The sequence below is a fragment of the Argopecten irradians genome, chromosome 7 (assembly GCF_041381155.1).
Source record: "Argopecten irradians isolate NY chromosome 7, Ai_NY, whole genome shotgun sequence".
Classification (NCBI taxonomy): domain Eukaryota; kingdom Metazoa; phylum Mollusca; class Bivalvia; order Pectinida; family Pectinidae; genus Argopecten; species Argopecten irradians.
In genome coordinates this window covers 3246566-3261624 of record NC_091140.1, presented here as the reverse complement: position 1 = coordinate 3261624, position 15059 = coordinate 3246566, and the positions used below count along the sequence as shown (strand labels likewise).

General features: G+C 36.6%; 1 protein-coding gene across 1 annotated transcript in view; it reads right to left on the bottom strand.

The window, feature by feature from the left end:
* LOC138327295 (protocadherin Fat 4-like) overlaps nucleotides 1–15059 on the bottom strand; it is a 74563-nt gene that overhangs the window by 15743 nt on the left and 43761 nt on the right. The window contains exons 5-6 of the mRNA XM_069273275.1: nucleotides 8511–8701; nucleotides 7394–8300 (exon numbers count right to left, since the gene is read on the bottom strand). Of these exons, the coding sequence (XP_069129376.1) occupies nucleotides 7394–8300; nucleotides 8511–8701 (1098 nt within the window). The remainder of the gene's footprint in view (nucleotides 1–7393; nucleotides 8301–8510; nucleotides 8702–15059) is intronic.

Below are 15059 nucleotides of genomic sequence, written 5' to 3'. Positions count from 1 at the left end.
TTTGTTTAGAAGCCTTCATGGTGTTCCATTTCCCCACTCTATTTTCCTGACCTTTTTTACACCAGTTACATGTGACTCCATTAGCCAACCTAGATGCTGTTATCTTATCTTATGCAATAAAATCTTTTTTCAGACTCATATCATTAACTTTTATAATGAGTTAGATTCTGGGACTATTTTGTATAATGTTTTCCATTTTTTCTAGCTCCAAACATTCCATGGCGTTATGATACATACAATCAAACTTTGGCCTTCGACACACCTCATTTGGTACATCTTAATGGCCGTGCATTTTTCCAAACTTTCAACGTAATCTCTAAGATCTTATAAATATTGTTAACACATGATTTCTCCTTGGGTTTAAAAACAGACATTATGTAAGTCTTCATTAGGCATTAGCTATGCATAATATTCATTAACTATTCACTGATGCACACTCAAATTCCAATAGCACATTTTTGTATATTATTACAATATTCAAATCATTACAACATCAAGAAGAAATGACTTAGAATTTTAAACATAATGTTTTAACCAACTAAAGTTAAATTACGCATATATGTACTTTTGTATAATATTGCATATTATCACTTCTGCTTTGAGACTCAACAAAATAAAATTCAAAGAATTCAATAACATTTTTAAGTATGTAGATAATGGATTGTTTACAATTTTTAATTTAATTATTATTGATTATTTATTTTGTATTTCAATTTAATTATTATTGATTATTTATTTTGTATTTCAATTTAATTATTATTGATTATTTATTTTGTATTTCAATCTAATTATTATTGATTATTTATTTTGTGTAAGAATTTACGATTAAATAATTTTTATTTTGAATGCTCAAGATATTACTCCAGCTCTAATCTTCTGCCAATAAAATCTTCTAATTCTAACTGAAAATACTGTACTTTTAACTTGAAAGAATATGGAATTGTTGTGTATCTGAAAAGTGTTATCTTTGATATTTGACTAAACGATGTTATGTTCCAATATCAATTAGGACACCTCCATCCTGATCACCTTAAGACCGTGTAAAATTTAATGCCAACTATGTACACTCTTGTATTCAATACTATCTTTAATTTCATTATGTAATTTTTCATTACATATATTTTCAAAAAAAAAAACAACACTTCCACTCTCACACTGGGAATTTTAGTGCCCAATTTCAGTTGGCATTTTTTTGGTTTTAATTGACTACATGGAAAATTTCATTTAATTTTTGGTTTTATTTTTCAAACAAATATCAAGAAAAAGATATAAAGGTACATATACCTTAGTAGCGTTCATGCAACCATCAACAAAATTTTAAATTCTAGTAACATTGCTATGATTTAAATTTCAATTTTCCCCCTTTTTTAATCTAAAAATATCCAATCATTAAGCTCAATCATGCATTAGTATTTGTATCATTAGAATTACTAGAATAATCAGGTGAATCAAACTGTCTGTACCTGGTCCACCTTTTTATAGATTTATATTAAAATTCACCTTGTAATCGATTGAATTTTAAATCATATTCAAATTGTACAGTAACAGTAAGGAATGCTGTCCTTGGCGGTCGGTGTAGGGACATGTTACATTCTTGGTGTTTTTAGAATCAATATTTCACACACTTGAGAAGGACACTTATCGTCCTGAATGGCCGTCGTGTCGGAGCGCCGAGTGCTTTTTGGGGTGATTTGTTTGGATGTATCTGTAAGGTCTGTCGTACTTGTACTCGTCGAAACTGTCCTAAATCTGTCTGTGATGCCCACGATGAACACTCCAATAATTATAACATTCCACAACTCACAAATACATAACATTCATCATGTAAAACTTTTCTTATTGACAAACACACCACGCTCACGTAAATTTCCATGTCTGACGTTTTCTTTCTGCAAAAGTTTTTATCCTTTTAAAATTATTGTTGAATTAACAGTAAAAGCTAATTATACCTGTATAATATTAGCAGACATTTTAATGTAGACTTGATTAAGGTTCACATAACTAATGGAGTAAACAATTACTGTGAAGTATGGGCTATGACTACAATGTAACAAACTGACAATGTAACTCTGTTGGTTTTGTTTTACTGTCGACAGAAATACATACACACCTAATTACAAACGGCATGCTCTTAACTTAACAATTTATGTTTTTCTACAGTAGGAATCCATTTTGGTGCAATCTGCACACAAGCTACATATATAAACTGTCTAAACAAATTACATAAGGAGAGTGGAGACAGGAAGAGAGAGGGAAACAGAGGGGAGAGTAGGGCGATAGGGAGTGAGGAGAGTGGAGACAGGAAGAGAGAGGGAAACAGAGGGGAGAGTAGGGCGATGGGGAGTGAGGAGAGTGGAGACAGGAAGAGAGAGGGAAACAGAGGGGAGAGTAGGGCGATGGGGAGTGAGGAGAGTGGAGACAGGAAGAGAGAGGGAAACAGAGGGGAGAGTAGGGCGATGGGGAGTGAGGAGAGTGGAGACAGGAAGAGAGAGGGAAACAGAGGGGAGAGTAGGGCGATGGGGAGTGAGAGACAGGAGAGAGAGGACAGAGGGAGAGGAGGAGGAGAGTGGAGACAGGAAGAGAGAGGGAAACAGAGGGGAGAGTAGGGCGATGGGGAGTGAGGAGAGTGGAGACAGGAAGAGAGAGGGAAACAGAGGGGAGAGTAGGGCGATGGGGAGTGAGGAGAGTGGAGACAGGAAGAGAGAGGGAAACAGAGGGGAGAGTAGGGCGATGGGGAGTGAGGAGAGTGGAGACAGGAAGAGAGAGGGAAACAGAGGGGAGAGTAGGGCGATGGGGAGTGAGGAGAGTGGAGACAGGAAGAGAGAGGGAAACAGAGGGGAGAGTAGGGCGATGGGGAGTGAGGAGAGTGGAGACAGGAAGAGAGAGGGAAACAGAGGGGAGAGTAGGGCGATGGGGAGTGAGGAGAGTGGAGACAGGAAGAGAGAGGGAAACAGAGGGGAGAGTAGGGCGATGGGGAGTGAGGAGAGTGGAGACAGGAAGAGAGAGGGAAACAGAGGGGAGAGTAGGGCGATGGGGAGTGAGGAGGGGATAACAGAACATGGAAACAAGCTCCAGATCCCAGTAAAACCCTTGAAATACATCAACTCCTCGGGGGCAGACATATACACATCATGTCAGTGTGGCGATCAGAACTATAACTATTTATACTGGTGTGTTGATGGAACACAAGTGGTTCTGGCTACCCTATTCCCCGCCCCCACCCCCTCCCCTCAGCCTTGTCCTAAAGCCTTCCAATATTCATTACCTACCATTGATTAGTAAGCCAGTGGGCATGCATTGTAATCAACAGTAGCTACAGAGAACCTATAGAGATATGACGTTTATGATCTGTTTTATATCAATGCACTAAGTCTACAGATCCCCCAGCCAGTCTGTATCGGAAACCACCAATTATCTGTGTCAATGCCATCCCTAATATCCCATATCTCACATGCTATTGTTCTTCATACACACTTCACCTTTAACTTTGCTTTTATTAGAAAAGGATGCATGTTTCTTATCTTACTCTGAATACTTCTACAATATGTTTCTTATCTTACTCTGCCATAACAAAATGTAAAGTCACATACATCAAAGTCAGTAATTTCATTTTACAGGTCTTTACCATGTTTTCAAAATAACTTTTTTATAATAATTCTAACTGTTTTTAACTATTGATTACACTCTATATATATATATATATAATAGTACAACTGACTAAGTGTAACAAGATCCATACATTATATACCTGGAGCAGCCTTATTTATAACCATATGGTCAATAAATCTTTCCCTATATAAACCAAAAATGCCACGCTGCTTCATAAAATATGGATGTCCTACAAATCCAGGATAAACAAAATTAAAATCCATCTAGAAATTAAGTAAACAATTTTTCCTGCATTATAAACAAACCAAGCTGCTGAAGCTGACAACCAAGGTCAGCAAAGGTCACGGTGACCTATATTTAGTTACACATCACCATACAAATTTTACTTTATTGAGACTTACGTAAGAAATACTTATATTGAACTATAGATAATTAATTACCTAACGTGTCTATTACCAGCCCCTAATTTTTAAGTTCTCAGTCAAATTTTACAGTAGATTATCTCCCCCTAGTTTATAACTTAGAACCAGACATGTCGTAGAGAGCCAAATTTTGTTTATTGTGATTATTTTACTGTGGTACATCTATTCTGCTGCCAATAGCTATGATTTAGTCATTCCTTCTAGTCAACTACCAATGGTTGTATCTCTGAATCAGCCCCCACCAATCATATCAAGGCTTTGATTATATACAGAGGATTCCGCTTATTTGCATAGGTCATTTTCCAGAAGAAAATATGCAAATAACCGGAGTATTCGAATAGGCGGAGATGACATTTTGCACCTCCGTTTGACCCCACACATATGTGTGAATAGGCAAATAGGTTTCGTTTCGTTTACTTGAAAAATATGTTAATTATTTACACTTAAAACGAACAACAAGTAATTATTTTCGAAGTTGTAAATCGATTTTAATTGTTTAATAACAAAAAAAATTCCAATATTAGATTCTTGTTTACGTTAGATCGACACGTGAATATTTGAGAAACAGCTAAACGATCGATATCAATTGCTATTAGATTCTACAAAACAGGATTGGATTTGTGTCTACAATTCTGAACCTAAATAATAAACAAATTTACGTACATTTTCCTGGCAAAATGAACTTACGATCGTGATTAAACTTCAAAGTGCCGATCAACTAGTAGTGTTGTTTTTACACATATGAATTCGAAAATGGCGGCAGGTGATGAAGCCATGCGTTCACTCGACCTAAATGTGTTTTGAGAATTCTCCCTGTTTGTTGTTGATCTATACGGCGAATAGCTTGATAACATTTCAGAAATTAATGCATATTCAAATAGCAATGAAACAACGTAGCAAGTATCTTTTTTATCCTAAGCTTACATACTGTACGAAACATGCGGTAGGCCTAGTCATTGCACACCGACTTTGCATGCTTTTATATCTCGTTCAACGAGACGCTTGATACGCACATGTCTGTCGTAGTCAACAAGACTCTGGTTGAACGAGACTACTGATCATGCATGGCGATTGTTATAAGGAAGCATGGTTTCTCCAACCGATCGCGAACTAAGGTACGTTACGTTAATAAAATAAACATATTTGAAAGTGCAAATGCTTTAATTAGATGTTTGAGCCAGTGAATATACTAAAGTTATGATCAACCGCTGCTGATGTAAATCGTAACAGCGTCGAATACCTTTGCAGATTCATGCATAAAATAACAAGCCATACTTTAACGTTAATCTGTTACCATGATGATTTCTAGTAAAACTGAAACATATATCGGCGAATTTCGCTAAAAATATATTGCAAAATTGAAAAATATTCGATTATATTTTTAGAATTTCCCAAATATTTTATTCAAATAACCGGAGGTCATGTAAAAGTCTATGCAAATACACGGAGTTGAAAAACAAAGATAAAGAAGGAAAAAATCGGGACCGCAGAATTTTATGCAAATAACCGAAATATTCGAATAACCGTTATTCGATTATGTGGAGTCCTCTGTATACACACATCATGCCCACCAATCATATCAAGGCTTCGATTACAAACACATCGTGCCAACCAATCATATCAAGGCTTCGATTACAATAGGAGATGTTTTAGAAAGGTTGACATCTTTACAATCTCATGATGCAGAAAAAGTATTGAGAAAATCACATAATTGAACGGTTACTGAAAATACTCATATAACAATTTTTTTTAATGAATTTTGAAATTGTGTACCAGACATGAAACGTAACAATATTTCTAACTATTTTGATTTATAATTCTGTCTCTTTAATTTTTCTTTACTGTTTTTATCATTGATAATTTTGATTTGAATTACAAAACAACAACACTAACAACACTTACAAAAACAGAACGCCCCAAACGTCTTATGATCAAATTTAAACCACCCACAGATTAATTTATATTTTCAACTCCCAGAATCCTGTCTGTATTTAAAGGGATGTAATTAAATTTCTATCTCATTTTCTATCATTCAATAATAAAACTTCATGAACACAAAAAACAGCCAGAAACGAGATAATCGTACCACCATAATGCCGGCCTGTATTAATGATTAGTGTGTATTAAAATAGGATCATGTGACAAATTCAATCTAGTCGGGACATTAAAATCATATTAGGGGAAATGTCTGGTGTCAGTCTGCTTTGGAAGGGAATTACCCTAGAAGGACTTCCAAACATCCACAACACAAATAAACTGATGTGTATCATCACATTCATAAGAAAACTGGATGACGGCCATTTTTTATAATTAGGTGATGGCCCTTTTTTATAATGGCTTCAAATTACCTTTCTGAAAGGCGTAACGTTCCCAACAAAAAATAATAGAGATTTTCAATTAAAAAAGTTGTTGCTGATTGTGCCCGATATTTATCTATAATCATGAGACGACTTTACAGATTAAACAATCTCTATATCTCTGTACCTCCTCTATATCTCTGTACCTCGCGGCAAACATTGACACTTACAACATATTACGGACCAGACACAAAACTAACTCTTCAATCTACATGTTGTGAATTTCATTAAGTTGATCTGATAGGTGGAAATAGCCCCTAGCCAACAAAACACTTTGCTACCTGTAGATTTGTTTCTCGATCTGTAAGATAACTGTATAAGACCTACTGATACACACTTATACATGGAGACAATCGGGACATCGGCACATAATCATAATTGGTAAGGGTTAGAATTCGCAGATAACGTAATACACCAGACATAATCCACACATAAGGTTCTGGTGCCATTGGCATTTTTAAAAACTATCAGATAGCGGTTGAAAAGTATACACAAAACCTGTAATTTTTAAGTGTGTGGGCCATTGGAAATTGATTACTAAGACTGTTATCTGATAGTAGACATTCTTTCTGCCTGCGGCTCTCAGATGTCTGTATTATATACTACATTTTTATTTTCCTGGACGGGTTAGGCTGTATGTACATAGCTAGTTTATAACTGATAACATTGTCGTGTTTATTGAAGTCTGGATAAACACAGACTTGACAGACAGACAATATCCCAAATACAGGACTCAATCAATGGTACAGACTAGGAAGATCAAACCAACACAAATATCTACCAATAACTCACTGTAGCTACATGTCAGGTAAAACACAGTATATACTAAAGAAATGATAATAAAAAAATCAAGGTTGTTATTATGTTTTAGCTCAAGGTCAATGAAGGTCAAAGATTTGGTTATATGTAGGTTAAGGCCTCTATATGGTATATACTGCAACATATTAAAATATTTTAAATATTATACTGTGACTATACCTTTCACTATTCTTTCTGTAAACTTACCGTAGTCTTTTCCACGGACAACTAGTTGATATGATGTGACTGTTTCACGGTCAAGTAATTTGTTACAAGTTATCTCCCCTGTGGTTTCGTTGATATGAAATATTTGTTCGTCATTTCCACCTAAAAAGGAATATGCTACTTTGTTGAATGGAGCGGAATCATCATCCCTCGCTGAAACAATGATAACACGCACAGGTGGTGCTGCATTCTCCAACACGATAGGTTTGTACGGTGAATTAACAAAAACTGGAGCATTATCATTGATATCTGTAACGGTGATTTTCACAAAAGCCTGTGCAGACCGTGTATCAGAGCCACTATCCTCAGCCTGAATCGTGATGTTGTAAGACGTTCTCCGTTCAAAATCTAAATTTTTCTTCACACGGAGAACTCCAGTACTCTGGTCTACACTAAAATCAGAGTTATCTTTCCCTGCTATTATAAAGTAGCGAACGAGCCCGTTTGTGCCAGCGTCTCCGTCCTGAGCGTGAACTGTGAGGATGGTTGAACCCACTGTTACGTTTTCCTGAACAGTGGCGGTGTACTCCGTCTGACTGAACACTGGACTATTGTCGTTTACATCCTCCAGATGAATTGTCAAGGTCTGCTCCGTCGACCTCTGGGGAACTCCGTTATCTGTGGCCTTGACATTCATGATATACTGGGGGACAGTCTCTCTGTCAAGAGGCTGTGTGACCCGGAGTTTACCTCGGATATTTTCGATGGTGAAAGGTAGATTCGTACTTGTGGTGCTGTAGTATACAAGTCCATTTCCACCTTCATCCTGGTCCTCTGCTGTAACCATGGCAACAATATCTCCCACCTGGGCATTCTCTTTGATCCAGATTTCAGATGGAGACACAAACTTCGGATAGCTGTCATTGACATCTTCTACAATCACCGTAATCTGGTGAGAAATAAAACAAAGAATATAGTACATTTCCATCACAAATATTACTTCAATAATAAGTTTTCTGATTTTTCTTTCAAGAATATCTCTTTTTTTGTTCAATTATTTTTGTTTATTTTAAATTCCTTTTCTGTTCTTTTTTTATTTTAGAAATGATCATTTGCCTTTTATTAGAGATAATTTGTGTTTTTATTATTCCATCATTACCTTGGTTGTGGCAGTGTTCCTGATACTGTAGGGGACAGCCTGGTCCGTCGCGGTTACCTCCAGACTGTACAGCGCCACCTGTTCTCGGTCCAGGATTTTCACCGTCATTACCTCTCCCTTGATGGGGTTGATAGAGAACTGGTCGTAGATGTCACCTCCAATGATCTCATATCTCACCTCACCATTTACACCTGAAAAAATAAGATAATTAGCACTAATTTGGTCATAACAATTAAAATTGCAAAAAACAAAAATCAGAATCATTAAAGAAAATGCAACAAAAAAATCAATAAACATGTATTTATTTACCTCATTGGTATGGACAAAACATGAATATGTATGGTGGGAACAACCAGCAGATGTTATATGTAGTAACATAGAGATTTCACCCTAACGTGGTGTAGAGTAGGAAACAGCTTGTAGGTCTACCTCAAACTACACGAGTAGTACAATAAATGTACTAGAATGAAACACTTTATAAACTCTGGTATTGGGGAAACCTGACTAACTATAATACACAGACAATTTAGAAAGGACTTAAGTAGATTGAACATGAAAAGTGGAATCAGGAAATAAAATATCTGGAATGAATCATTGTGAGTGAATGCAGCAAAGATGTGAAATGTAATGAGAAACCTGATAGTGGTGTGTGTCCTAATTAACAAATCAATGTTTGGACAGCTAGAGGAATGTGACTGGTGTGTTTATCTATAGCTGATTTGTTTCTACTTCACAGTGATTGACTCTTCTTCAACAACACGACCTCCCAACTCAACAAACGACCTCCAACTTCGCTCTGTTTACAAACGACCGGCCACCATTCTGACTGAGTAACCCTTCGCCTCTGTTTACAAAAGGCCACAAACGGCCACTGCTTTAGTTCTGATTGAGTATCTGCATCATAACTGCCACAAACGGCAACTGATTTAATTCTGAGTATCTGCAACATGTACAGACAGCAAACATGATCTTGGTGCCACCAGTGAGGACACCAAGTAGGCCACAGGATATTGATGGCCACCCGGCTATAATGTATTATATACCAATAACACCACCCGGCTACATTGTATTTATATACCAATAACACCACCCAGCTACATTGTATTTATATACCAATAACACCACCCATCTACATTGTATTTATATACCAATAACACCACCCAGCTACATTGTATTTATATACCAATAACACCACCCAGCTACATTGTATTTATATACCAATAACACCACCCAGCTACATTGTATTTATATACCAATAACACCACCCAGCTACATTGTATTTATATACCAATAACACCACCCAGCTACATTGTATTTATATACCAATAACACCACCCAGCTACATTGTATTTATATACCAATAACACCATCCAGCTTCATTGTATTTATATACCAATAACACCATCCAGCTACATTGTATTTATATACCAATAACACCATCCAGCTTCATTGTATTTATATACCAATAACACCATCCAGCTACATTGTATTTATATACCAATAACACCATCCAGCTACATTGTATTTATATACCAATAACACCATCCAGCTACATTGTATTTATATACCAATAACAGCACCCAGCTACATTGTATTTATATACCAATAACACCACCCAGCTTCATTGTATTTATATACCAATACCACCATATGTTTCTAGTGAAATACTATTTCACAAACCACCATACAACTATAGATTGAGTCATGGTAGGCCTGGCAGTATTGTCAACTTACATTACAGAACCACATACTATTGATAAGTGCATATCAAATCAGCATTGTCAACATTCAAATCTAGACATCAGTTTCATAGATTGTATCACCAGTCCAGTTTATTGTTTCCTTTTCTCTCCAATTTCAAATCCATGTTTTCCTTAGACAACGTAGTCATACTTTTGTTACATTAAGCTGACTAATCGTGTGAGTCCTGACTACGTTGGAGGTGTTAGTTGTCCGGCTGGACCAGGTATATACCCCCACACAATCAGATCAACCAATCAATAGTTCAGTCTTACTGATGGGTGATTAGGTACACACCTTAAATCAATAGTCAGATTCAATGTTTGTTCTTTATTTATCATATCAAACAAAGTTTTTTTCATTAATTTCCACTGTAACTTCTGACTAGGCACAAGGGGAGATAATATGGGCACCACACACTAAATACACCACAAAAACTATATTTTCATCTTCAATTGAAATTATTTAATTAATTCAGACAATTAACAACTTATAACAAAACAAATCATTCCTCTCCCCTGAAGCCTTCAGATTGGACTTGCCCTTTATTGTTATGGGAAAGTCTATTTGTTACATAAGTGAAAAGTACTTCCCACCCCTATCCCACTGATAAACTTATTACTTTATAATGAAATGTTAAATCAGGCAACATGTTGATTTACTGATGAACAACTCCGCAGAGGGTAGGACTAAACATTTAACAGCTTGTCCAAGAATCTATAATGACTGCCACAACAAATTGTAACGAAAATTAGCTGATAATACAAAAGGCTTCCTAAATAATCTCAAGATTTTAGTGTGTTACAGTAGTAGGGGCCGCGGTGGCCGAGTGGTTAAGATGTCCCGACATATTACCACAAGCCCTCCACCTCTGGGATGCGGGTTCGAATCCCATGTGGGGCAGTTGCCAGGTACTGACCGCTGGCCGGTGGTTTTTCTCCGGTACTCCGGCTTTCCTCCACCAACAAACCTGGCACGTCCTTACATGACCCTGGCTGTTAATAGGACGTAAAACTAAACAAACCAAACCAGTGTTACAGTAAGAATAACTACACAACGTTATTTTTCCTGAAGTGGCCTATAAAGAAAACCTATGTAATAATTGTACTTATACATAATGTTTGTAGCCAGGGCAACTGTTTCACCGCAGTCCACCAAACTTTATATCCCACAATCCTTCACGTCCATAACACTCGCAGTAAGCACCCTTGGAAACTTGACACACATTTAACACACTTTTTAAAACTTTATCAAATTTAAATAAATGTTTTTTTCTCTCAAATTATTGATAAGGTCTGTGTGTAATTCTCCACTTGAAGATAATGACTGTCAGAATTGGCGGAGGTTTAGATGGAGGGGAGCTGATAGCTAGTGCAGTTTTGAAGCTCTAATACATCCTGATTGCTCAAGGTTTACAACTGATTAAATGTTGTTTAATAGTGTTAACTTGGGCCAACATCACAATCTCTCACACTTAGTATCTTACTCTGGAACAGTTCGGTGGTATCAGACCTGAAGCTTGTGGGGGAATTCTCCATACATTCTGCCTAACAAGTTCAGCTCATGTGTTTTAATATTTACACTTTACTTCAGAGAAGTAAGAAGAATAAGCTGCCATTAATAACTCCCTCTGTACTTAAAGGAAGCAATCTACATAATGATGTTTCATCCTACCATTTGTCTATAATCGATAATGTTAAGCTCTTTCTTTACTTCCATCAGTAAGTCTTCTCTGGAATTTTGTGGCTAGAGGACGATAAAACATACAAAAGAGTCTAGAATAAAATTTGAATTTTCAGCAAAGAAGCAATTTAGATTAAATACCAAATTACAATGTGAGGCTGATATGTCTTTCTTCAGAATTTCCACGGTAAGTGTGTTTTAAGTTTTGTCTATACATCTGGAGATATGTTGGTTGATAATGTGTGTAACAATGGAGTAAAACACGGCCTTTATATACCAACCTTCACTGTGGTATCACTACACCACCAATAAATAATAGGCACAATGAAACTGAGGCTGTAACCTCCAACCCAAAACAACTTTTTATGTTTTTACAATAGGCTGGGGTCGGGAGGTCAAACTTTCATGTTGCTCTGCCATAAACAGTATAGATTGTAGATCCTGTGTTGTGGTAGTTCTTTGTGTATGATGAAAAATGAGAAAAGTCCACAAAGCCTAAATACTCCAATTGCAGAAATGTGTCATCAAAGTAAACCCAAGACTTTATTTTTGGTTCTTTATAATATTTCTTTAAACTGGTGAAGGCCAGCAAATCATGTCTGTAATTCTAAACTAAGCAAGACATTTTCTCTCCTTTTTAGGCTAACTTTACATTCAAATAGAAATAAAGAGAATTTATCCATTACACTTCTAGTCTAGAAAGAATCAGAACAGACAAATAGTTTGTATTTAAACCGACAGTACGGGTATGTCCAGATCTAGTTAGTTCCCATTTCCTAAATTACAGATTAGCATACCAGCACGAGAAGTTATATCTACAGTAGATAAATGTTTATTTTAATGGAGAACTGGCTGGGACTACTCCCCTCCCTCCCCGTGTACAGTTGCACACATTAGATGTGATCGTGTAATTAATCAGCATGATTCAGGTGTGGGGAATGCATTTACCTTACAGGTAAACCGTGTCACCTACCCAGGCACATAGTGTATTGATCCATCGACAGGTAAACATCAAATGGAATCTATTTCTATTTTAAGTTTTCAATAAGGAAACATTTTGTAATAATTTTATTCATGTCCCTGCTGCAAGATATACCGGATACATGTATTTGGTTACAAGGTACTGTGACGACTATAAGCTACCCAGGAGGTAACAAAGAAATGATCAGAATATCATTTACTCTGTACTTTGTAAGTGAAATACAATTGCAGGCCAGTAATGAGCCAAATTCTTTTTCTTTAGTCATGCCTGGTCAGGTTATTTTAGTAGTCTCAATTTAGAGTGAATGCCACCAAGACAATAATTTGCCAGAAATGCAGAATTGTCACTTTGCATGAGGAACAATCACCATGACGATGATGTGCCATTAGAGGTATTGGTGCTGATGAGTTAGAACCTCATTAAAATACATCACACGCTATCCCTCCCCAGAACTGCCCAATCTTACACCACTAATACAGACATACTGCCCTGCACCAGGGAACATTTTCTCCATCACATTCACAGCTTGGCCAATCTAGTCGGCCACAAATCAATCGTCTTGGTCATTGCTTTCTGTATGTATTATCACATAGAGATAAGGGTGCCTAGCAAGGGCCCTAATTTTACTGTGAGGTCGGCAGGAACGGCTCATCACCACCCCATAATATCTCACACCGGACTAATAACCATGATAACACAAACAATGAACCCACTCACCCCCAAAACTCAATTTCCCCCAATCACACCCAATCCTCGTCAGGACTGGACCAGATTTGGATTAAGCCAATGGACATAGAGATGCTCACTTAATGAATGAAGTTTCCTCTAAATTGAACTAAATGACTATAATGGTCGTCCTGAGATGGTCTATTATAAATACATTTGGTCTCTGATTGATTTTTCCTTCAATTTCCTGGCTGAGTTGTCCCTGACAGATACAACGGTTTGTCTTCCGGTGCATCTGCTGAGTTGTGTGTAAGTCGAGACAGATGTGACCAGCCCAGGGTGACAGACGGGTCACACTATATGTATAAGTCATGTAACCTCTCGCTTTATTAACTCAAATTAGATCTCTAAAGATCCACGATTAATGGTCACTCTTTCAAAACTGTCATTAGAATTTATGTAGTCTGCTATTATCGGGTAATACATTGAGTTGTTAACAGACTGAGGACAGACAAGTGGTTTTTTATAGGCTTTGTCTCCTACCCAACCTTCCCCATTAGTTACCCAGCTTAAAACACAATGGCATTCTTATTTTTAATTGAAATAAAATGTTCACAGCTTCCTAGTTTAAATCTAATTTCTGCCATATAAGGCTGTCAATGACTTAAGTCTGTCTGTTAATTTATTAAGTCTGCACCTTGCTAACATATCTGTCAATTTCCTGATAAATTTGTTCAGATTCATTAATTTCACTGGAAAGTTAATCACAATTCAATCAACACTAAGTCTAATTGATATGTCCAGTGATACAAGCACAGATAGCAAAATATTTTCTAAACATCTGAAACTTCTTGAGAATGCGAGTTTAATTTTCATTCAATAGGTTTAGCAGTTAAAGCTACATGTTCTCACTTTTGGGTAATAACACCATGTTTACGACATTAATCTCTTTACCAGTTAAAGCTACACGTTCTTAGAGACATAATGTTTATTTAGCCTTTTACCGGTAAGAGCTGCAATAAGTTTTCGAAAATTAAGCTATTTTGTGAAATCTGAGAAAGTTTGGTATTTTTGCAGCATGTTTTCCATTAGACTGATTTTCTACTTTAATGCTACAGATTTTGTTTTGCTTTGTCGTCATGCCTAACAGGGCTGGGGACAGGGGCTGATTAGCTTTATCTACAAAGGCAGGAGTTGGAGAAACTAATTGAGATATCCCACACCAAGGACTCTGCAACAACGCTTACAGCTCACAATCAAATTGGCCAGAAAATTATCTAACCATACCCCGCCATCTCTGTTATAACATGATGCATACGGAGCCAAAACAGACAAAAACAAACAAAATATGACACCAAAGGAAAATACTACAGACCTTGCTTCTTGCTTATATCATGAATGTGGAACAAACACATATAAAAAGTTCTGAATTATGTAAGTCTAAGTGGGATATTTTAGCCGGTACCATAAGCAACTCA